Source organism: Ambystoma mexicanum, chromosome 2p (assembly GCF_040938575.1).
Source record: "Ambystoma mexicanum isolate Mex_15411 chromosome 2p, UKY_AmexF1_1, whole genome shotgun sequence".
Classification (NCBI taxonomy): domain Eukaryota; kingdom Metazoa; phylum Chordata; class Amphibia; order Caudata; family Ambystomatidae; genus Ambystoma; species Ambystoma mexicanum.
Genome location: NC_090923.1, coordinates 1,077,392,935 through 1,077,417,700, shown reverse-complemented (window position 1 = coordinate 1,077,417,700; position 24,766 = coordinate 1,077,392,935). Strand labels below are relative to the sequence as shown.

At 45.4% G+C, this 24,766-nt stretch overlaps 1 protein-coding gene across 2 annotated transcripts in view; it reads right to left on the bottom strand.

The window, feature by feature from the left end:
- The window catches only part of MAP4K2 (mitogen-activated protein kinase kinase kinase kinase 2), a 1,208,607-nt gene that overhangs the window by 725,332 nt on the left and 458,509 nt on the right, over window positions 1-24,766 (bottom strand). For both annotated transcript variants that reach the window (XM_069645028.1, XM_069645029.1), the window contains exon 13: window positions 4,592-4,670. In XM_069645028.1, the coding sequence (XP_069501129.1) occupies window positions 4,592-4,670 (79 nt within the window). The remainder of the gene's footprint in view (window positions 1-4,591; window positions 4,671-24,766) is intronic.

Sequence of the window (24,766 nt, the reverse complement as noted above, 5' to 3'; positions counted from 1 at the left end):
GCTTTTCTGCCAGGCGTTTACCTCTCCTTTCCTGGTTCACATATCTCTTTTCTAGTCCTGATATTCCCTCTCAGGACCCCTTTATTTCATACACTTATAGTTGCCTGGTATACTCCCCTGCCAGGGCTTCTTGTTTTCACACACTTGCAGTTGTCTAGTATACTCTCCTGCCAGGACTTCTTACATCCACACAGGGCTTCTGCCTTTCCCTAAAGTTGCATAAACACTTTGTTTGTAAAGCTGTCCTCTGGATATATTATCCGGTCTTCGTTTCCCCTATACGTGCATAACATATATAATTTTGCTTGTAAGGGGTTTGTTTGCAGTTTAACTCTCCTTTTCAGATAAAGTTAATTTGTTCTTTCTCTCTCATTTGCTTGGGACTTAATTCCTTGCACTCAGTGCTTCTGCCGAAACGTGTGGGGTCCCCATTGTCTCTGGGTGGACTCACCGGCTTATGTTAGCATCCTTAGTTTCTCCCGCGATCAACCAGAGAAGCGTCTCTGTCTGCTTCCTTCTTGCAACTGCTTCCTCTGGCTTCCTTCATTTCTCACGGCTTCCACTTCTCAAGTCTGCGCCTTTCCGGGCTCCGGTAGGTAAAGTGCAGCCTCTTCCTTCTTTGCTGGTGAGCCACCTGGTTCCACCACACCAGTAAATGCCTTTCGGTTTCCTCACCTTCACAGAGTAACGCAGCTCTCTTCTGCCAACAGCAGATTTCAATTCCCTGCTTTAGTTGCCTTTTAAACTTCCCAGGCACGGGTGGATGCGAGCAAACACTAGAGCGCTCGCTGGACTTGTGGCCTCTCTCGCTCTATACTGCTCGATCCCTCTTGCTTGTGCCAGTATTTTGGTGATTCTCGGAGTTGAAGTTCAATTTTGAGAATTGATTTGGAAAACTAGAATAAACATTTCCAGTAGTCTTAAAAGATGAATGAGTTCTGGATAATTTATAAGTGGAATTGGAGAGAGTGAGTTCCCCATTCTTCATGGGATTAGTACTGGATGTATCACAATAGGCCATTCAGGTTTTGGATATAGGTTATTTTGAAGAGAAAATGGGGGATACCGTGTCTCACCTGATGAAGCCATGACATCCCCCCGGAGGTTGTTTCCCCCCATGTGATCCTCCCTCATATAGCTCCCACAGGGTGAGGATCAGGTAGCGGCTGCGTTTCATGGCCACATGGGAGGAGGCATTGGGAAGAGGTAACCACCGGGGAATCAGGGATGACTCCACCGGATTTATCACATAATCAACCATGATGTTTTAGAATTTTGCCAAATGTACCAATTCCAGGCTTTCATATGATTATAAACAATGCATTTTTCCTCTCGCACTCCACGCTTTTGGAATTAGCCAAAGGCGAGGCCACTCCCCCTTACGCATCTACTTTCACATACAACTCGACTGACACTTTGCACAACACTTCTGACATAAGAATGTAGCTATCTTTCACGACAAAATATTCAAACTGTAGCTACACACATAACTGACTATCCTCTTACACACACTCTCCAGTTTATTTCCCTAGTGCATTTCTCTCCATCCATATACATGCCTATTAGACATGGGTCGTTAGCAGGGACTCGGCCAAGCCTTAACCTTTAATGGCCATTATGCACATATGCATATTAGCACCTCCCAACTTTCCCATATTTCGTTCCCACCGAGGGCGTTCAACCGACAGCACATTGTACTCATACCCATGGTGAAAGGCGCTATACAAATGAAGAAATTAAATGAAATGAAATAAGAGTCAAGCCAATCTGATGCGCATCCTAAACACTCGAAAGCTTCCAGTTTGGGTATTAAAAAGGGAATCAGCGAGAGGGTCCTCTCAGTTTTCAAACAAATAGAACCATTTAAAAAAAACAAGCAGTATGAAGAAATGAAAGAAGTGGCCACAGCTACTTAAAGCAAGAAATGATTATGCATTTTAAACACAGACATAATCTTTGTATTGCCACCTTTTACCATAGCCCAGCCCATCTCATAAGAACTAAGCCTCCACAGCTCACAGTACCCAACAGACGTTTAGCCTTTCATACAAGCTAAAGATAACAACACTATCCTCAATGTGATTATTTCGAGAGTCTGTGCTGAACTCAGTCCTCGGAATGTAGTACATTAGCTTCCATAGTCAGAAATAAAAATAAGCTTCTGTTCTAAAGTAACATTTAAGGCTTCCTGCCAGTCGCCCCTCTTCGAGATGGCACAGTGTTGACGCAGCTCGAATAAGCCTGGTTAAATCCTTTCACATTCACGTTGAAGTACTGGGGAGCGTGGAACGTTGAGACTCCTGCATCTGAGGAGGAGGAACGGAAGGTCATCTATCTGCAGCATGTTGTGCCGTGAAGTACCAGCCTTCCTCCATAACGCAGTGACGTCACAGACCCATAATGAAGAGATGCAACATCAATTCAGTCTTTAAAAAAGGACCCTGTGCAAATACTTTGGCGCGATAAAACTCAGCACGCAGTCACAGTGAAACTATTACTGAACTGAGGTAACGGAACGCGCCATTTCATTTGAAAAAAACACTACCCTTTTCAATGTATCAAGTATACATCAAAGCATATAGCCAAAATTAAATAAACAAATCCGAAGTGGCAAAACTGTACTAAGAAAACACATGACAAAACTTGCCCTCACAACTAAAGCTAAACAATGTGTAAGGATCTCTGCAATAAAATAAAAAGTGTTCCAAATAAACTTCTGAGGTTCTTCCAGCTCCAGGCTTACTTTCTAGCTCCCCTTCCCTGAGTTCGAGACACTTCCACAAAGTCTGGTGGTTCCCTTCCCCAAGAGAACAACATATTTTCAAACAGGGGCCTCGAGGTTCCCTTCCTCAAGACAGTACCAAAGTTCATAAAGTTTCAGGTTCCCTTCTCCAAGACTCCAGGTTGTCAACTTGTACTTTGCTCTCATTCCTTCTCCAAATTTCCTTCCATACTTTTCTGAAATATCCCATATGTTCTTTTCACTTTGTTTCATACAATTCGTTCTTGGCTTTTAATATATTGTACATGTATTTCACACAAACTTATCTTCTGTTCATAACTGTGTCAAAGGCTTTGTTTTTAGTTCAGTATTCAATGAGTTGGAGCATTTTTCTGTTGTTCATAGTTCATCTTGTTCATATTATTCCTCCTAACCCGTTGCTTTGGGTTCACGGTATCGTATACATACTCCTTCATACATTCTGCATTTACTTTAGGGTTCTAACAGGCCCCAGGAGCGCCCTGGTTCGAGTGCTCTGTCCTTTCACTCAGCAGTCCCTGGCGTCTCCTCTGGGTGGATGTTTCCTCTGTTTCCGCTCCCCCGACACAGTTTCTTCAGATGGTAAGCCCTGCTCGCATTTTGCCTTTTCTCTGTGGGTTGCCGGCAACTCCACACGCTTCACCCGGATACTGCGAATCTCTTCCATGCCCGCAGCTCCTGACGCTGACACCGGAACAATGAGGCTCCCACCTCTGTGGCTTTCTCTCTCAGCCCGCCCTGGCCTCGGCTCCAAGGCTTCTTGGGGGTACTTGCCGGCTTCCTGGTTCTCCTGCAGGACCCAGCTCGGCCGCCTCCTTTTACACAGGATTCTTCCCTCTTGCCCAAAATGCTCGCCTGGCTTCTCTCCTACTGGTCTCTCTCACAAACCTGTCAGCTCCACCTTTTATGCACCTGCAACCATTTGACAGGTTCAATTGCCTGACCACAATTAGTGGAGCACTCTGGAAATGACCCTTACAACGGTCTACAGGCCTCTTCCTCGTCTCACTACTAGACTGGTGAAATTACAAGTTAGTGTGCACTACTCTTAGTCACCTCTTCCTCGTCCTAGTACTATAATGGTCTGACTGAGGGGAAATGAGAAAAGATGGTTTGCAACAGCCTATAAAGGCTGGGGCAGGGTGAAGTAGGTTCTCGCAAGGGCAAGGGATACAATGTCTTGCCTGCGGATATCTTCTCCCGAATCCCCAAGGACTCTACACACTGGTGATCCTCCCTCGCATCTCCATCCCCATGGTCAGGATCCAAAAGTGATGGCCTTTCCCTGGCCACCTGAGAAGAGGGGAATAGGTGTGAGGATACCCTCAGGTGTCTCACATAACCAAAACATGTGTTGTAATTTGAACAATTCCATGCCTATTTAGTCATTTGATAGGGAATACTCGACTGCAGTGCGTAATACACAATGACCTGTAGACCTGTACCCTTACATGCACAATGTATACTCATGTACCCATACAATGCAATTTAATGTAACTCGGTCTTGAAAAGTGCAGCTTTTGACATTTTTGCCCAGCGTTTCGGCACTAGGTCCTGCAAGAAGATGGGTTACGGGGGGCAGAAGGAGAGTCCAGTTGTGAGTGCTGATGAGTGCAAATCAATCCACAAATACTCGCTAAAACACAAACCCATGCTAGCTCCAGGCATCCAATGCAGTGTACCCAGTCCACACTTCCAATACCCCTTTCCCCTTCTAGGATTTTGCCCTCACCTGCTTCCATCACTGAGCAACGGTCACCAGACTCCTTCACACCACCAAGTCAGCAACCACTCAAAACCCCAGAGCACAAGGATTTAGAAAAAACTCACACTGGATCTCTGAGGGCGTCCTTCCCACCTGAGAGTGCGTGTTGTAGGAGGGAATCCTATCCGGGAAAATGTTGCAGGTCTGCAAGACAAAGAACATGTTGCAACTGCCTTAAAAGAACAGACCGAGTGCTAATGATGATATTCTGGTGCAAGGGTAAGATAGCAGCTAAAGAACAAATTACCTACCTGGATTAATGTTCTTTCTGATGGATGGCTCTTCCCACACATGTGGCAGAAATGTATCCATTCAGTGGGATCTGAAGAAGGGTTTGAATGTCCCAAATATGAGGCACCTGAAAACTAAAGGATGGCTTTGATATGGCAGCCAATTACAGTTTTGAAAGGTGAATTCCTCCTGAGAATTAAAATAAATGGGACAGACCAAAAGAGGCTTGTTCTGCTTAATTTCTAATGGAAGATGCTATTAAAGAAATCTTTAAATAATTAATTGCTATGGCATAATGAAATCATTTCAGGACATGTACTCTTTATTTTTTGTTGCATGCTTGTTGCACTCGCCTGCCATTCATTTCGGATCACCTGTAGAAGTGAAGTTCAGACCTCAGGTCGATTAGCAAGTCTTTATTAGTAGCAATGGGGGTTGAAGAAGAGTGATGAACAGAGTTTTCTCCAACTATTGGATCAACTAAGGAAAAGGGAGTTTGAACTGGGTCTGGCATACTAGGTGTTAAGATGGATTTCCAAAATCAGCCCTGGGGGGAAGATTTTGGGAGGCCACCCTATTATGGTTAACAGTGAAGAGTCTAAGAGGTGAGCCAAACCCAATCAAGGTAAGGTAGCAGAGCGGCAAGGTTTAAGGCCTCATTACACGGATGGCGGTGGACCAAGGTGCTATTAGCACCTTGGTCCATGCCGGTAAAATACTGGCACCGCCTTCGTAGAAAGGGGAATTACCGCCCTATTCCAAGGTTGGTGGGGCGGTAATTCCTCCTACCCCAATTCCCTTCCCCATTCCCATTTTTGACCCATAGGGCATAATGGGAATGGGGAAGGTGCTAATTACGGCACCGCAAATTGCGGTACCGTAATTAGCTCCCTGGTCCCTTTGCGGGTTGGTTTTTAACGCCTGCAAAAAGCAGGAGTTAAATTCCCCAACCCGCAAAAGGACCTCATAGTAAGGCGGTAAGGGTTTACCGGTACCGGTAAACCCTTACCGCCATCCGTGTAATGAGGCTCTTAGTCTCAGGAAGCATATGTGAGAGCGGTCTAGGGCTACAATGAGTCCACACGAGCAACACCATTAATTCCAGTTAGACAGGTAAAAATAAAAAGACACTTATGTATTAGGCATTTAGATTACACACTAAGCAAGCAAAACGTCGAATCAAATATGGGCTAACCAACACTTATAAAACAAATATATATATATTCATACTTAGGGGAAATAGAAACACATTTGATTCAATGACCAGTGAAGCACAGGTAAGTATTCAGATGCAATGAAATAGAAATAACTCTTTAGAATAATCACATAACAGCACCCGCAACTCTTATAAAGCCCTATCCTAAAGTGGTTTGGGCCTTGTCAGCAAAGTAGATACTTTTCAGGTAGGTTTCTATGGAGAAATCCAATGCCAGTGGTTATGATTAGTGAGAGACAAAAAGTTTGATAAAGCTCAGGTAAGTGCTCAACCCATTAGGTAAGGCCTAGAGAGGGATCTTTTACACGTGTTCCAACACCAAAGCTCAGGTAAGAGTAAGTTAGGGTCAGGACTTTGAGCCCTTTTTGCACTATGACAGACAGGGGCGGAACAGCAACAAGTATGTAGACTAACCTGCCTGGCTCGGAGTTCTCCATAGACCACTTGCAGAGGTTCCAGAATCCGTTGCAGGCTTGTTCTTCTGTAGTGGTTCCTTTTGCGAGGGTCATCTAGACATCTGGACTTCAGGGGTTACTTCTGGTCGCAGTATTTATTTTCGTTGGTCGCAGTGCTTGGAAATCTGTTCCAGACAGCTCCCAGTAGAACACCCAAATGCTGAAAGGTGAAGATTTCTGCAGGACAGATGGCCATGGGGCACCTCTAGTACACAAAGATGACACATTTCAGCAGAGATCTCCACTGTCAGGTGTCGACAGGCGATCTTTAAGCAGCGAACACAGGAGCAGGTCCAGCACAACTTCCATTGATGTGAGATGGCTATAAACGCAGGAGCAGGCAACATATTTCACAAGCTGAAGACCTGCATAGTTCAAAGCCTCGGCTCGGAATGGCGACAGCTGCAGTGAGGTAGCCCAGGAGAGAGCTTGTCAGTCCATCAGTTGGTCTCAGGACACTTCTGAAGGCTCCGCAAGCACGTGCCTTTGAGCAGGGGACGACACTGGTTGTTCCCATGTGTCCAGGGTTTGAAGCACTGATCAGACCTTCTTGAGATCAGGCAGGGGAGCATGGCTTCACCAGGGCATGAGTCGATGCTGGTCAGCTGCAGAGGTCGCCTTCAGGTCATCTGGGGGATTTGGCTCCAGCAATGATCTGATGAACAGTCGCAGGAGCCCTCTTTTTATCCAAGATTCAGGCTGGGAGCAAGCCCAAGCCCACCAATGGTAAGCATCTGCACCATTTAAACAGGAAGTGGCTATCCAATAATGGATAGCCGTTGGCCACAACATCTGCCCAGCAACAGACATTCAGGTACCAGGTATGTGGATTGGGACTGGACAGTCCCAGCACCTTCCTCTGGCAAACAGAGTAACCACCTCTTAGCTTGCAAAAGCCAAAGATTTCCCCAGGAAAAGGATTTCCATATAAGGCATTTCCTGACCTGAGAAGGCAGGGAGACCGAAGAATAACATAGCCAAAGAACAAGTGAAAAGTCTTGTGGCACAGCCATTTTTAGGGTGCTAGCCTCCTTTAGTAGCCATTCACAGTAAATGCAAAAGTGCACAAGTAAAATGTCACAAAAATTGCAAAAATAGTACAGCTGCCACCAGCTTGTCTTGGGCACACTGTAAAAGTAACCAAAAAGCAATTATATCAAAAGAAATAAGGATAGAAAGTATCCTAACTGCACTTCACTGTAAGGTGATGTGTGCAATTCTAACAATACAAAAATTCACAAAGAGGTAATTTGGCAGATTTACAGCTAAATTACTGTCAAACCATATACCATTAACGCCACTTGGTCCCATGATAACTCCTGATTTCTGGAGTGCATAGGACTCCATGGGGATTTTTGGGAGATTTACCGCTGGCGGAATTACTGCAAAGTAAATCCGCCGATTTTTGGTGGTAAAGTTGCGGATTTAGCTCCAGCAAGAAGACTGAGGTAATTCCTCCACTTTTCCTCCAAAAATTGGCAGACTAACTGCATTATAATTCCGCTAGCCGTAAATCTGCCAAAAACTATAATTTGGTGGTGTGAGGAAAAACAGTGCTCATTCTATTACCACTGAAAAAATGTTAGTAACTGAATTACTGCCACTTTTTTCACATAATGGTAAACCTGCAATGAGGCCCATAGTCTCTCAGTACTGATAGTCTTAGGGACTATTCGTTTTCCCATAAGAATGAGAAAAACAGGCAAGGGAAGTAAAGGAGAAGGCTCCAAAAGGTCAGGACATGGTTCCAAATAAAGCTAAAAGTAACGGTGTCCCATAGAAGTCTATGGATGGAAAGCAGCAAAAAGAACATCTTTCCTAGCACTAGGGGGACATGAATAAGCATCAATGACCTTGCCCGCAAAGACAGGGAGCAGGGACAAATGTCAGTATTGAGCACGTTCTAAAACTCTACATTTCTATCATACTTTTGCGGGCAGATATAGGGAATGTCGGAAATATCCAGCACAAGTACTGTTCCATTACCTCCTAACAGTTCTGGTCAGGCTATAATTCCAAGCCATTTGATTACCCTTATGTATTCCTATCAGTGTCAGACATGCTCTATTGGATGAATGGGAGGAGTTATGGTTTCTGGCAAAACCCAAGGAGGCCATTCAATTAAAAAAAACATCCCCTCCTGCTCCAAACACCTTGTTTCTAAAGATAGCTAAGCTAGCTGGCTTGAAGTACAATCTCAAATCAGGATGCACTTCTGCCTGGGAGAACTCAGAGTGCTACGCCATGAACATGTCCTCGGGCAACTAATTATTCCTGCAAGAAGCAATTTAGGAGGGGTGGGGGGGGGTCTGAGCCCTCCTCTCTCGCCCAACTAATCTCTGGAAGCTTACCATCTAGTCCTGCTATTTCCACAGTTTTGCTATTAAGATGTATATACCTTATTTTGATAAGCGGGTAGGAGAAGAATTCAGGGACTATAGAAGAAGTAAATCAGTTAGCCTATGGACTTGATCTCAGGGGGTGAAGTGGAGAGGAGATGGAGAGATGATGTACATTTTCTAGCCATGTTGGCTACTTATAGGCCATAGTTCTGCCTGAAATTCATATATGACTTACCTGCTAATCAAAAGCATTATACATATGATACTATCAGTCATTCTTGTATTTAAATGTTTTCATATGTAAGTGAGCTAGACTCAGAGAGGTGGAATTGCTGCCAGCCAATAGATCCTCTCGCAATCACATTTAAGCCAACATGTGCCTCGGTGTCAGCAGTATATAAATGTTAGGAGTAATGCCACAGCCCTCAGTTCAGGTGTAGCCATTAACTTCCTAACCCTAAGCAAACTCACTTTCTGCTAGATGTGGTCAAGCAATGGAGACAAAGTCGAAGGAGTGGAGGTCCCTAGTTAAGAATAGAGGGTAACACTGTATCTTTTCAATAAAGAGAACGTTGACGAAGTAAATAAAAAATATACTTTATATGTTATGTTATAGAGCATTTAGACTGCGCCGTTCACCACCGCAGTGGTTTTCCTATAAAGATTTTTCCTAAGCACATACAGGCAGATCACAGGCAAGTGATTGGGATTAAAACAAAAAAAAGCTCAAGTATTTCAGTACAGCATTCGTAGGTCTTTACACTGGGCCTCATTCCGAGTCGGGCGGTAAGGGTTAACGGTCACCGGTAACGAGACCGGTGCCGTTAAACCCTTACCGCCCTATTCCGAGTTCCCTTTGCGGGTTGGAACTGAACACCTGCTTTTTGCAGGCGTTAAAAAACCAACCCGCAAAGGGACCTTGGAGCTAATTACGGCACCGTAATTTACGGTGCCGTAATTAGCACCTTCCCCATTCCCATTGAGCCCTATGGGGCAAAAATGGGAATGGGTAAGGGCCCATGGTGAATGGGGAATTACCGCCCCGCCAACCTTGGAATGGGGCGGTAATTCCGCCATTCACCATGGCGGAGTCGGAGTGATAACGGCGTCAACCAAGGCGCTAACAGCGCCTTGGTTAACGCCAGGGTCGGAATGAGGCCCACTGTGTGAAGAGGTCACATGTTTGCGGCCTACTTGGAAAGATTGGTGAACCCTGAAGGCCAGACAGAGCCACCTGCTCCGTGATGTCACCCTTAAAGGCGATATACTGTGGCTCGCTAAGAAGTCCCTTATGCCATCTGATAACGAAGCCACAGCTACATTCCGCAAAGAGACGCCCACATCATTGAAGGTGATGTGCCTTAGAAGAGAGGGGAATGAGGCCATATTACTCAGCCTCAATGATTAAGGGAGAACACCCAGGACTGCTGTGCATCACATATAAGGCAAGCGGGTGCTTTGTCAAACCGTTCAGCACCTGAATGAGAGTTCATGCACAGAGACAAGCGGGACAAATAGTGCACGTTGGGAGCGCACGCTCCGCCATGGATCATGAACCAGAGTCAAACGAAGATCATGACATCGCAGGTTGAAAGGAGGGAAACCAATACACTGACAAACAGGGGAGCCGGGTCAGCGGTCGGCTATGAAGGCACTGATGGAAGACCGGGTTCCTGTGACCTCGCACCATGGAGCACTGGCCCATTTCTATTATTAAAACATGGAGAACTTCTGAAAACAAACATGAGTAGATGACACGTAGGCAGGACCATCAGCGAAAGACCAGTCAGGAAGCAATCCCTTAATGGGAAAACTGACCCACAAATCTTATCACTCATTGGGAGATGTTAGGGCAGGGTTATTGTGCCTAACTTTGTGAGTCCCCTAAACAGTGTGCTGATTGTTATGGTTTTTCAACTTTTGTATGACTAGAGGGACCCTGGCTGAAGTACCCCTACCACTTTAACACATTTCCTGATGTGCTCCCCTTAGTGTTACACATTGCTACCAGGTCAGGGGTCAAGCACTCCATTTTGCCCCTGGGTGATTGAAGAGCCACACAAAATGTGCATTCAGTGTTCCTCTGAGGAATCGGGAGTATCGGTCCCTTCTCCCCAAGGGGAAGCCACCCCCTTCCATGTTAGGGAGGTAAACCTGCTCCGCAAGACCCTCCCTAGGGGTTTGGGCAAGTGGGATCTCAGTGGGAGTGACTGCATACAATGTTGACTCAAACAAGCTGTGAGAAGGAGAAGGAAATACCGCTAAGAAAAAGTGGGTATGAAAGTGCAACGAGGAGGCCTGAGGAGGGAAAGCTGCTTTGCATCAGAGTGTCTTGGAGAGGTGGAGCCAAGCAGGGTCGCGGACACCCACAACACTCAAGAAGTGCAGAACAGTCATCAGAGAGGGCAGTGGGCTGGCGAAATGGACAACAGTACGGCCTGGAACACACCGTTTAGAGATGTGGCGTGACCACAGACATGCCATGGTGGGCCAGGGGCCCAAGCAACTATGTTGAGACTGGGAACCCAGTGAGTGGAGTAAGCTCCCCGCTGCTGCCGTGCATTGAATGCGGACAGCGAGAAGGATGCTGAGTAGCCAGAGCAGAGAGAACGGGAAAGCAGAAAAAGAAACCTGAGCGGGTGCCGAGCCCTGCAAGATGAACCCTGACCAACACAGGTACTGGGGTATGCTGGAATGGTGGGAGGCCGCTGGGAGGAATCATAATACAGAGTAGAGACGATAGTTGGCATAAGGACCAGCAAGGGAAGAGAAAAGCAAGATATTGAGATATCTAAATAACTATTGAAGAATAAGAACGAATGTGGGATAAGAGGACCGGGGAGGTCACTCCAGAAAGAGTACTAGTACATGGTGTGAATTAAGAATGTCAAGACAAAAAAAAAGACAGAAAGAATGCACTAGTGTCAAGTGAAATAAACAAACAGAAAGAATACAATAAGGAAATCCCAAGACTGGGGGAGTCTCAAACTCCATAAAAAAGTGAACTAGATAAAGTACAAGGAAGAGGTTTGAAAGCTGGTATCAAAACACAATAATGTTGAGGACATATAAATTGGAGGCCAAAATATATGAACAGTTGGAAAGAGTTACAAGAACTTGTGAATCAATCCCGCCGGTCTTATCTAAAGAGATTATCATAAAGAGACATTTACATTTGGAAGAGTGGGACGCAATGAAGAAACCCTGAGAACAAGCCACAAGACGAAGAGGCAAAGTGGAGGACATTCAAACAGAGACAATCTTATGACCCAGTTTAGTTACTGATTATTAGAAGTAGGGATAGGTAGATGTAGATTTGGACTGAGGACATTTTGCATGTATCTACCTAGACACCCACCTCAGTTTAGTTGGTTAGGCAGGGAAATACCCTATAGCGATAGGGCAAGATAGGTCTTTTTGAAATTATTGAAATAAAAGAAGTTACAAATGTCCAACCTGAGTCCAACTCCTTCTTGAGATCCACCACATACCACATTCCACAGCATCTATGTGGTAGCCATTGGGGTACTATTGTAACTTCTATAAAGTCATTTTGTTCTGTGCCCTTTCTGTTTCTGTGTGTACCACACAATGTATGGCAACAATTGGATATTTTCTGACGTAGGCTCATCCTTTTAATCATTTTATTATTTGGAGAATAAAACACACGAGAAAAGTAACATGTACATATCCATTACACCAGAGATATGCATTCAATTTGTATAATACTTATAATAACAATTGACTAAACCTAACCAAACTTAAATCCCAAATTCTAAACCCAAACACACTACCACAAATCCCTATCTTATAGTAGAAAACCAAACATCTCAAGACAAAAGACAAAACAGCAACAAATACAACACACAACATTGAGTACACAAATAATAACCTCCATCTATCCCAGTCAAAAAATGAAGCATGCAATCAGTAAACCTCAACTGTATAATTCATTGATGGAACCCCAAGTTCTAAGGTAATGCTCCTCCCTCTTCTGTTTCGCTAACATAATTCTCTCGTAATCAGACAAAGTACGGACATCACTCAGCCATTCATCCACAACCGGCTTTTTCCTTGACTTCCAAACTTTTAATATTTGTTTAGCCGCTACCACTAATACCCTATTAATCCATCCCGTTCTCACACTGCCCATGTGCTCTCTCTCTCTACTCGACAATAATATCGTCGAGTAAGGTGTTTGAGGTAGGGAGTCCCCTATCACAATATCTAAACTGTTCAAAACATCCCTCCAAAAGATGGACACCCTTGAGCATGACCAAAGCATATGAAGCAGGGAGCCCCCACTAAGACCACAATCCTAGCTTGGCCATTCGAGTAGGGGTCCAATACAATCTACATAAAATTCTCTGTCTAACATACCTCAACCCTGAATCCAATTTGGACTGCACCCCTATACCAAGCAGACTTTCCCATTCCCCAGCAGGAACATCCATTCCAAGTTCCTCTACCCAATCCTGGCGCAATTTTTCCCATGACTCAACATGCGAGTCATCCAACGGCATAAGTCTCATGTATGTTGACACTGCGCATGGAAGAGAACGCATAACATCACAAACCATAGGCCTCTCCCTCATTGGTTCCCTTAACATTCTCTGTTGTTCAATTAAAAGGGAAGTCGGGTCTCTATATCGTGCACGTTCCCTACCCACAAGCCCGAAGGAATCTCTGAGGCGTTCAAAATGATCACCCTCCCATACATCACGTATTCTAAAAATGCCCTTATTGATCCAACTTTGCCAACACAGAGCCTTATTTGTAATCCCTCATTATGCCACAAGGAGGCATCAAAATGCACCCAGATGATTTCTCCTGTAGCCATCATAAAAGTTTGTAAGGCCCCTCCTAGCTGCACCCAAGCTAGGTAATTTCACAGTAGAATTCGGCAACTTAGACATCGAGTACACGTCACGTAGAGCATAAGGCAAAAACAGTGTACTCTCAAGGATATGCTAATAAGGCACATCACTATCCGGGTCAGAAAAATAGAACGCTGACTTTTTTAGAACAAACCGAGCACAGTAATTCATTAAATTTGGATATCCGAAACCCCCTTTCATCACAGACTGCATCTAAGTGTACCTAGGAATCTTAGGTCTATTTCCCACCCCCCAAAGGAACTCCTGGAAGACTTTGTCAACACTACCAATGATCTTCTTAGTGAACTTCACAGGAAGAGATTGGATAATGTAAACTACCTTTGGCAAGAGAACCATCTTGATGGCATTTATTTTCGCCCAGAGCCCCAGCGTTAAACGACCCCATTTTAATACATCCCTCTGTATCTTTTCCAAAACTTTCGAGACATTAAACTCCACCATTTTCCTCAGGTCAGGAACCAGGTATATTCCTAAATATTTCATAGCTCCCGTCTCCCACTTACAATCCCACAAACCCATATCCCCCCTTGGTAACGAAACATCTATAGGAAAGACAACCGTTTTTTCCCAGTTGACCTTATGTCCAGACAATAACCCCACCTCATTGGACCGAAGTATTAACTTTTCACTACCTTCCCGTGGATTGGTCAAAACAATAGTGATATCAACCGTATAACACAAGATTTTAATTTCACTGTGACCGAATTCTAAACCATGTAGACTATGCTCCTGTTTTATGTATGCAATCAATGGCTCAATCGCAAGATTAAAACGTTATGGCGTCAAAGGACAACCTTGCCCAGTACCCCTTGACAAGAAAAATGGAGCAGACAAAACGAAATTAACCCAAACTCTAGCACAGATAGAGGAATTGAGCATTTTTATAACTCTTAAAAAAATATCCCCAAAACCCATCTTTCTAAGTGTATAATCTAGGAAGGACCAATTTACACGGTCGAAGGCCTTCTCCGCATCCACAAAAATTAGGAGTGCATTCTGGATCTTTTCCTTTGGTAGTCCCATTATATCTATAAATGTCCTGACATGATCATACCAATATCTGCCCCGCATAAAGCCAACCTGAGAGCGGCTAATCAGATCACCAATGCACCTATCCAGCCGGTTAGTCAAAATTCTAGTGAACATTTTTAGATCAACATTTAACAACGATATTGGTCTATAGTTTCTGCATTTTTTATGGTCTTTACCCGACTTCGAATCACCACATTACAGGCCTCCTTCATCGTAGGACACGCCACCCCATTTAACATAAAACTATTGTACAAATTGCACAAGATTGGTGTACCGGGCCCAATGCTCTGTGGAACTCCGCCGGGAGACCGTCTAAACCAGGCGACTTACCCACATTAAGCTGGTCAATGGCTTCCAATATTTCCTCCCCTGCAATCGGTCTATCTACAGCTACAGCCTGATCCTCCGACAACCTTGGTAAAACAATTTTATCGAAGAATCCATACATATCCTCAGGTGCTGGAAACTGATCCTCTCATCTTTCTTAACATCCTGAGCCCACAAGCATACCCTCAAGCTTAGGTTTAGACCAGTATGGTTTAAGGTCCTCAAAACATCAAAACTCAACCCCTGAAACTGTCTAAGTTTGAATGTTTTTTTCCAAGCAAATCAGATTGGCTGTCCTGCCAAATGTGTGTGTGCAAAACAAAAGGGGTTTGTTTTGCATATATGTTTTTGGATATATGTTTGTGTACTGCCTAGAGTGTGATTGGTTGGTTGGTTTAGGCCAACCCTTGAGTAAATGTGAATATCATTCGGAGACACGATGCGTTACTCAGAGACGTTCCTGAACACTTCTGCTGAGATGGACTGCTGAGGATCCTGGAGTAAACAAAACAAGAGATGACGGCTGGAAGGTTTAAAATTAATCTTAACCTATAGCATTGCTCTGAAAACCCCCAGACCATCATTCTTCAGAACCATCAAGCAAATACAGAAAGGAGAAAGACCATAAGCAAATCAGGCTTGGTCCCACCCGTAAAAGAGAAGTCCAGCCCAAACTTCGGTTGCATCCCCTCTGCACAAGACTACAAGCAACCCCTAACAGGTTTCGGCCTCCTTATAGGCATCATACATCAGGTGTAGCTTGGCTCTCTAGGCTCAGTAGGCTCGGCACACCTGTCCCACTCAGGGTGACAAAGAAAACCAAGTAGGTGATGGTTGTGAGGTTTAGAAACAATCTTAACCTCTGGGATCCTGGTGTGCCCATACTAGCTTTTCCCATGGTCCTTTGTCCTTGCCAGAGCAACACAGGTTCGCTCCCCGGGTCCGTGCTTAGAAAGCTCTTGGTATTAAGCGTGTTATAAATAACCCATTACAATTATAATCCATGCTCTGCTTAGGTGATTGGTTTGAGTCCCTCCTTCTAGAGACACCAACCAGCTCATAATAGAACCTAATCAAGTCCAGAAAACGTAGCTCTGCCCCCCCCCCCCTCCCTGATACAGGGCTTTTTGCAGCAGCCAGCTTGCGTACCTGTCTCTAGGATTCCTAGACCCGATCCTGCAGTTCTTCCCTTTTGGGGGAATGTTCTCTTTTTGCAGCATTCCCGTCCACTTCAGTGGGACCCTCAGCATATTTGCTGACTGTTTTGAGACATTGGGCCTCATTCCAAGTCCGGCGGTAATTGAGCCGGAAAAACCAGCAGGTTGCCACCGGACTTGGAATTAATTACCGGCTCTGGAATTGCCGGAATTACTGGGGCATTACAGCCCTGGTGGTCCGGTAATTCCGGAGCCAGCATTCCGTTACTCCCCATTCCCGTGGAGTCCTCTAGGACTCCACGGGAATGGGGGCCGTGGAAACACTGGTACCATGCGGTAATGGTGCGAGTGTTTCCACGTCCGTCTGCGGCCGGTGACATTACACCCACCAAGTCAGACCTGGCGGGTGTAACACCACCGGCTGGAGAACTCGTAGTTAGCCGGTCCGGAAACGGTGCCGGTACGGTTTTTACCGGTACGGTTTTAACGGCAACGTTAAATCCAGACCGGCTAACTTGTAATGAGGCCCCTTGACTTCACTTTCAGTGTTAATTCCTTGTTAACCTCATTCAATGGCTTAACTCACTATATTTTGGGAGCACTGATCAGTCCAAAAGGCTACGAGTGCAGGTGGGCCTTATCCTCTATTGAACTATTGTAGCATTACTTATTCACTCTGCTTATCTGACCTCTCTATTGACACCTCTCCACTCTTATCACTTCATAGCTCACTTTGACACCTCAGTCTCTCCACCTTCTACTCCTCATCTCTCCTTTTAAATTCAGGAAGGACTCTCGTGTCCCTTAGCTTGATGATGTGATGACCCTTTTCCTGTCTGTGTCCCTATGTTTATGCCTGACTTTCACAATGCATTTATGACTCCATTTGATCAACACTATCCTACTTGCGCTTCACAACTTCCCGTTCCCGTCCTCAGCTATGGATTACCTCTGAAAAACGGACCATCAAAACAAACATGCACCATGACCTTAGACCCTGGTGCAAATTACAGACACCTACCCTGCTCCTAGTTTATAAATATTATCTTGCTGACCTAACCTCTACACTGGACTCTCCTACTTCACAAACCTAATCTTCTTTCTTCACAGTCAGCCCCACAAACATTCATCTATTCGCCAATCTTTGCTCACACCCCTCAAGGTAATATCCGCTTGTGATGAATTCCCTTCCATCCTGCAAGATGTCAAGGATGGGTAGAGGTTCAAGCGCACACTCAGCCCTCACACTTCTACAAACCAAGCGCCAACACAGTCATAAAGGTAAACATTCACAGTCAAGAGATATACCTCATTCCCCTTGTGTGATAACGTGGACTGAGGGAAGATTATACTCTTAACAGGGGTGTGAATGTGATTCAGTAGGGACCCAAACAGCAAAGTAGCACAGCTCAAAATAAAGGGAATTTCCAATCAAGGTTCTATTAAAAAAAAATATATGCTTTAATTAAACACACCATCTGCAAGAAAATGAAATAGATAAACTGTACAAAATCCCACCTCAGTGGACAGGACAGAAGAGATGCTAGAATAGAAATAATGCAACACTCTAGGAGAGAATACAGGGGTGAAAAGGCGATTTCAGAGACCACAATGCTCTTTGTAAAAGGATATGTCTTGGGAAAAAGGTGCAGAGGTGACCTAACCATTCTCTAATGTTGTTCGGTGCTGTTCTTGCAGTTTGCGGCTGTACAAGCACAGTGGTTGTTGTGGCCTAGATGAGGGGTGTTGTCGAGCATGGGTCGAACTAAGCTAATTGCGATTCAAAAGCAATGCAGGGAGAAATGCGGATCGTTAGGGGCACCAGAGTCAGTTTGACGGTGAGTCCGAAGACGTTGGTGATTGGATAAGTTAGTCAGCTGGACGAGGTCAATGAAGCGCTCAAGGTGATGCAGATTGTGAGGACCACCAGGGTCTGTTCGGCGGTCGAGTAGTCAGCGAAGACACTGGCGACTGGATGTGCAGGTTTGGTTTGAGTGATTTGATGAGGAATCCGATGTCCAGGGCTCGAAGAGGCAGCAGTCAGTACGACTGGTGATGATGATCAGCAGCGAAGATACGGGCGGACCGAGCAACGGTTCAGCTGCAATAGAGGCAACAAATTAGCTTGTAGTTTGAGCTGAGGCATCAACGCACTCAGCTAGCATGGTGCAGCGGCGAACAGGTTCGAACAAGCAGTGCGAGTTCAAAAAGCTTGGGGAGGGCAAAAGGCAGCTTCGGAGAGTCCGAATGGTTTAAAATGCTGTGAACCCGCGTTGATGACTGCTTGAGGGCTGTGGGTTGTCATGGCTCTCTGGATGCCGTAATTACCTCTCAGGGGTCTGAGGGACTAGTTCAGAGCTTGTTCTCTGGCTTCAAGCAAGGGATGCTGTGCACACCTTCAGGGCTCCTTCACCAAGTTGAGGCCCTGGCAAAAGTGTGGCTGGCAGAGGCAGGTCTTGTTCAGTAGCAGGTTCACCCCCAACGTGCCCTGGGATGGGTAGGGAACAGAGCCCTATTCCTTGGAAGCTCAGTCTTCACCTCACTGGCCGAGGGCTCTGGAATTGATCTCTCCCAACAGAGTTCCAATTAAATCTTCCTCGAGGGGTGTAGTCCAAAAGATTATCGCAATAAGTGGTGGGAGACCCCTTCTTTTAAAAACAAAAGTCTGTCTGTGATTGGACCAAAGCTAGCCTGCTTTAGGGGTCCAACCCTTGCGCTAGAAAGAAGAGGACTTTGCCCTTCTGACATCACAGCCAACATTCTATGTTCTAGACAAAGTGGAGGGGACAGGAAGGAGAGAGGTAGAGAGAAACAAGATGGTGGAAGTCTTCCTCCACGGAACAGAGCTCCTCTGTCTACACTAATCTGCCCATTCCCTTCTAACTAGGTTTACAAGCCTTTAGAAATGAAGCACCCTGGTGTGAGGCTACTACCTTTGAATACATGTGCTCCTTTGATGCCTGGGTCCAGCACAGCTTCCTGTAGAGTGACGTTCTCTAGCAGAGGGCATTGCCTGCCCTCACAAAGCTATCAAAGAAGAGGCCTGGCCATTCAGGTCCCTGTCCTGTCAGTTGGCAGGGCCAGCCTGTCTGGCCAAAATACACATCACCTTCCACAGGTGAGCTGGCTCACAGGCACTAACACATCTGTGATATCAATTTGGATGTGGCTGCAATGATTAGGAGAGTGCTATACCTTACCTTAAGCATAGCTTGTATTTAGAGTGTATCCTGACCCCATCATAGTTTTGGTACAGGGGCGCACAGCTTTAATGCAGCCCCACAGCTGCAGAGAGTTGGCTGTCACTGCAGCTGTCAGATGGGCAACTGTGACCTCTGAACCTGCCCTGTGCAACTGACAGACCAGGCGCTGCAGGTGAGGAGACTGATGCAGCAGGGCACCGATGCACACTATGCTTTTTGCATGGAGCTATTGAAAGGGAAGCCTGATTAGCAGATTACCCTTTCAGAGATGGAACTACCTGCATCATTTTATTAATCAGGAAAAACTCAAAAACGCTAGCTAGGACTTTCATACCATTTCCAGATGGCAATTCTTCACACCATTGCCTCCTCCCTTTCTGCTAATGACTTTGATGTCTACTAGTCATCTAAAATGTCGAAAATGAGTGACGCTCTCACAGCCCTCCTCTGATTTGCTTACCAACCCTCCTTCTGTCAACCACATTCCCAATATCTTATCCTTTTGACTACTTCTCCTCTACCTCTCCTATTGAATTACCACCCATCCTTCACAGTGCAAACCCATGGAGGACGTTCTGTTCATTTGTACTTACGCTGCAGGAAGGAACTTGTGTGAGTGTTCACTGAATCCAGCTCAGCACTGCGAGTCTCCGAGACTCTTGCTGCCTTGTGCTCGCTCACAGGAGGGGGCGGAGCCTATTGGCAGTCACGTGCTGAATCACGTGACTTTTTTCTGCTGTAAAAGCCAGCCACAGTCGCCTGTGTGGCGAGAACGTTCTGTTCATTTGTACTTACGCTGCAGGAAGGAACGTGTGTGAGTGTTCACTGAATCCAGCTCAGCACTGCGAGTCTCAGAGACTCTTGCTGCCTTGTGCTCGCTCCCAGGAGGGGGCAGAGCCTATTGGCAGTCACGTGCTGAATTACGTGGCTTTTTTCTGCTGTAAAAGCCGACCACAGTCGCCCGAGTGGTGAGGACGTTCTGTTCATTTGTACTTATGCTGCAGGAAGGAACGTGTGTGAGTGTTCACTGAATCCAGCTCAGCACTGCGAGTCTCCGAGACTCTTGCTGCCTTGTGCTCGCACCCAGGAGGGGGCGGAGCCTATTGGCAGTCACGTGCTGAATCACGTGACTTTTTTCTGCTGTAAAAGTTGGCCACAGTCGCCCGAGTGGCGAGGACGTTCTGTTCATTTGTACTTACGCTGCAGGAAGGAACGTGTGTGAGTGTTCACTGAATCCAGCTCAGCTCTGCGAGTCTCCGAGACTCTTGCTGCCTTGTGCTCGCTCCCAGGAGGGGGCGGAGCCTATTGGCAGTCACGTGCTGAATCACGTGACTTTTTTCTGCTGTAAAAGGCGGCCACAGTCGCCCGAGTGGCGAGGACGTTCTGTTCATTTGTACTTACGCTGCAGGAAGGAACGTGTGTGAGTGCTCACTGAATCCAGCTCAGCACTGCGAGTCTCCGAGACTCTTGCTGCCTTGTGCTCGCTCCCAGGAGGGGGCGGAGCCTATTGGCAGACACGTGCTGAATCACGTGACTTTTTTTCTGCTGTAAAAGTCAGCCACAGTCACCCTTGCGGCGTTAAGCCCGTCAGGGGTAAAGGGCGACGACTGTTGTGTGGCTTACTCAAGTTGACTACAGCAGAGTGTTGTGACTATCATGACGGCTCAATCAGGCATAGGAGGCCAGGATGTCCTAGTAACCCGACGAAAGACCATCCAGCAACGTAGGATGCAGAATCCCTGGACTGCTCTTAAAGCGGACTCGTCACTCAAGACTTTGAAGGTAAGCTCTGCGTCACGTAAACGTGCGCCAAAGAAACATTTGGAGTCTTGCACACACTTGACTTCCATTGATTGTGACAAATTGCACACATACGGTACACCCCCTGTAATAACAAACAAAACTTTTGAATGTTTATCTAATAATGTACCTGAAGCCAGTGCAGAAACATCCATACTTGAGAATCGGGCTGAAAATGCAGGCTCAATGAGTCTTACCATTCCACTCGATAAGGCTGACACCTTAAACTGTCCGTCGCTGTATGATCACGCTGACCGAAGTATTGATGCAACGTCTGTCGACGATCTCGTTATCGATGAGGTGCGGCAGAGTCAGGTAAATAATCCTGCAGATCTTTGTATGTCCGAATTCGCCTCTGAGAGCGAAGTTGAGGCCACAGCTGCAACGGCAGACTTGGATAATGAGGCTGTTCACCCCGCCAGTCCTCGACAAAGACCATTATTATCTCTACTTGATTTACGACCTTTTGAACGGAGTGCAGTGAGACCAGCCCCATCTAATCAGAAACAATCTGAAATGGGTGATGAGTTTTTCACTGCATTCGATCTAACAGATGCAGAGTTAATGGAAGCTTTGCAAGATGAGGAGGATAATGTATCACTGAATGACTCGGCCGTAACATTGCCCAAGGCCTCATCAGTACTTGCAACTTTCATCGCTGACAACGACGACACTATCCTGGCTGGCAGTTCATCAGTAGCCAATATAAACACCAAGAAACATATGGTTTCTGATAACATAGAACTAAGAGTAGTGCCACGTCGAGAAATTAAAACAAAAACAATTACAGAATCACCGACATGTGCTATATTCACATATCCACGGCCCCATTTTTCTGAGAAAGACAACGTTATGAAACAAACAAGCAGTTCAGTATCCGTTCGTGTAGATCAAAGACCTCAAATTGACTCACTTCATCGCAACCTCAAATCCAGCAATGAAATTTCGGAATCATCTTGTCGGGTGCAGAGAGACGTCTTAACGGGAAATCTCATTTTGACCGGTCAACCAACAGGCAACAACTGTGCCTCCAATGATGGAGTAACCCAGGAAACAAGCCACTTGTCACATAAATCTCGCATTCAACATCACAAGACACCTCCAGTGTGTGTACCGAGAATCAGGGGAACGCGTTCAATTCAATTACCCTCATCAAAAGTCGCTTCAATTAATGCAACTGGGGATTCACTATTAACATCTGATCCCCAGTCAGAATCAGTAAACAGCATTCACTCAAATTCAGCAGATAAGCTCAGTGTTGAGTCGAAACCCAGTCTCTCATCAGCTGCTGCTATGCAGATATACAATAATGTATTGGCTGCTTCATCTGCAGCTCTCTTGCCATTCTTGAAGATGTATGAGTCCTTTCATGAGGCTCATAAGGGTCAGACCTCACTTATAATTTCATTAAAAGAAAAGATGGACAGTTTTGACTCAGCCACAAACTTCTTACAAGCTCAGCTGACGCAGGAAGCTGAACGAACATTGCGGTGGCAAGAACGCGATCTTGCCGCACGCCATCATTGTCAAAACGATTCTTTATCTGATGGCTTACTTGAGGCAGTGAAGTGGATGCGACATTCGTCTGCTGTGACGAATTCTAAAACCGTATCTCGACCAACTGTCTTATTGTGCGAGGGAAGATCTGATGTAACTTCAACCTGCACTGTTGAACCCACGACTCAGGACCCAAATAATTCACAAGAACGGTCTATAAATAGACCTGAAATAAAATTAACATCCAAGGTGATTTCTAAAACAACTTCTCATTCTGGTCTAGGTTCCTTTGTAAGTGAAATAAACTCTGATATACCTTGTAATGACCTAGGTCCAGTTCAATCAACGTGTCAACCAATGAACGAACAACCTTTAAAACATACATCTACGATGTCTACAGCGTCCTTTGGAATTTTCCAAGGACCAGCTAAATCATTAGAGGAAACGTTAAAGAAGGTTGACAGTGCTTCGAAACGACCATTGGTTCAAACAAGACATGGAAAAGGAGGGCAGGCAATCAGGAAAGGAACACGGTCTCAGAAACCACGAAATTTTATTCGAAATGTACCTGCAGACGCCAAGTCAGGTCTATTTGACCGGGTCGAGACGTCTAATCTGAACGCCCCGAACATCATAAAGGATGGAGAAAATCCAACAAAGGACCTTGGGTCATATGCACTTCCTCCTAGTAAGCGTCAAAGAGTTGACTCTGATTTGGAAAGTATCACAAGCAATTCTCCCAGATCTACGATCGACATCTGTGATCTTTCCACATATTCCGATGATATAGCGAATGAACAACCTGCATCTAATTCTGGTATGGCTTGGGAAGCCCCTCAAGCTCGACGCCCATCGATTTTAACCTCTGAGTCAAACAGGAACAAGAAGCCTGATCATAGGCCAGGGACGTCTGAGGAAAATAAGGAAAAGATGCCATCACGGCTGAATCCAAAACACACCAGCTCTCAAAAAAACAAGCCAGCACGTTACATATCACGGGCCTCTACATCATTGGGATCTGGAAATAATCTTGCAACTTGTAAACTGAGATTGCAAAATCTCCATCAGGACGATGACGACTTGAACTTGAATTGCAGCAATGTGATGAAACTACTTACCTGCATTCCTTCACTTCGAACAATCACGTCTGATGACATACGAATTGTGGAGTATGCAACTGAACGATGCTGCGACCAAGTTCTATTGCATATCTCGTCAGCTCTAGTTCGTAACACCATCTTGAATGCTGCAGATGAACTACTGAGCTTTGGATTCAACATTTCCCTTGAACCATCTAGTTCTGGCTCCGCCATGTCAAAGTCCAGTCCAGAGCACGTTGCTGTCAACAAAGCGGAACAAAGATGTTTTGATTTACGCCGGAACCTGCATAATGCGGATTCTCAAAGGCCGCGTTCGAATCAGACCGCAAAACACAACATGCGAATCGGAAAAGTAAACCGGCATTAGCCACCAGCCATCGCAAATGAATGTTTGCGAGAATTTCTTTCTTGGAATACCAGAGGGTTCACCCATTTATTCAATCAATTTGACGTGGAATTGGGAAAGGTATTTGTCATCTGCCTACAAGAGACATGGTTAAGCGTGCCCCCGGTCAGAGATGGATTTGTGATCTTATTAAATCCAGCAATTAAAAATGCAAAGGGTCGTCCTTCCTCTGGCCTACTGATGATGATCAGGATAAACACATGGTGGCAGCTTATAGACTCATTTACTCCCAACCCGTTTGTGCAAGGAGCCTTACTGCAATCAAACAACCAAAATACAGGGACAAGGAAGCACTTGCTTATTTTAAATGGGTATTGGAACATAAATAAAATCAACACACAATCCTTCCTTGATTCAATGATTTATATCATTGATAAAGCCATACTAAACTACAATAACCTTTCAAGCATTTGCGCCGGTGATTTAAACTGTACATGGTTTAAATACGATCATGCTAACCAGATATTTAAGTTAGCTACGACCAACAAAATAGTCTGTCGTGGGCACAAGTGGAGTCAGGCGCTTTATATTAGGAACTGTCAAATGGTCAATGGACATGTGTCAGGAGATCAACCA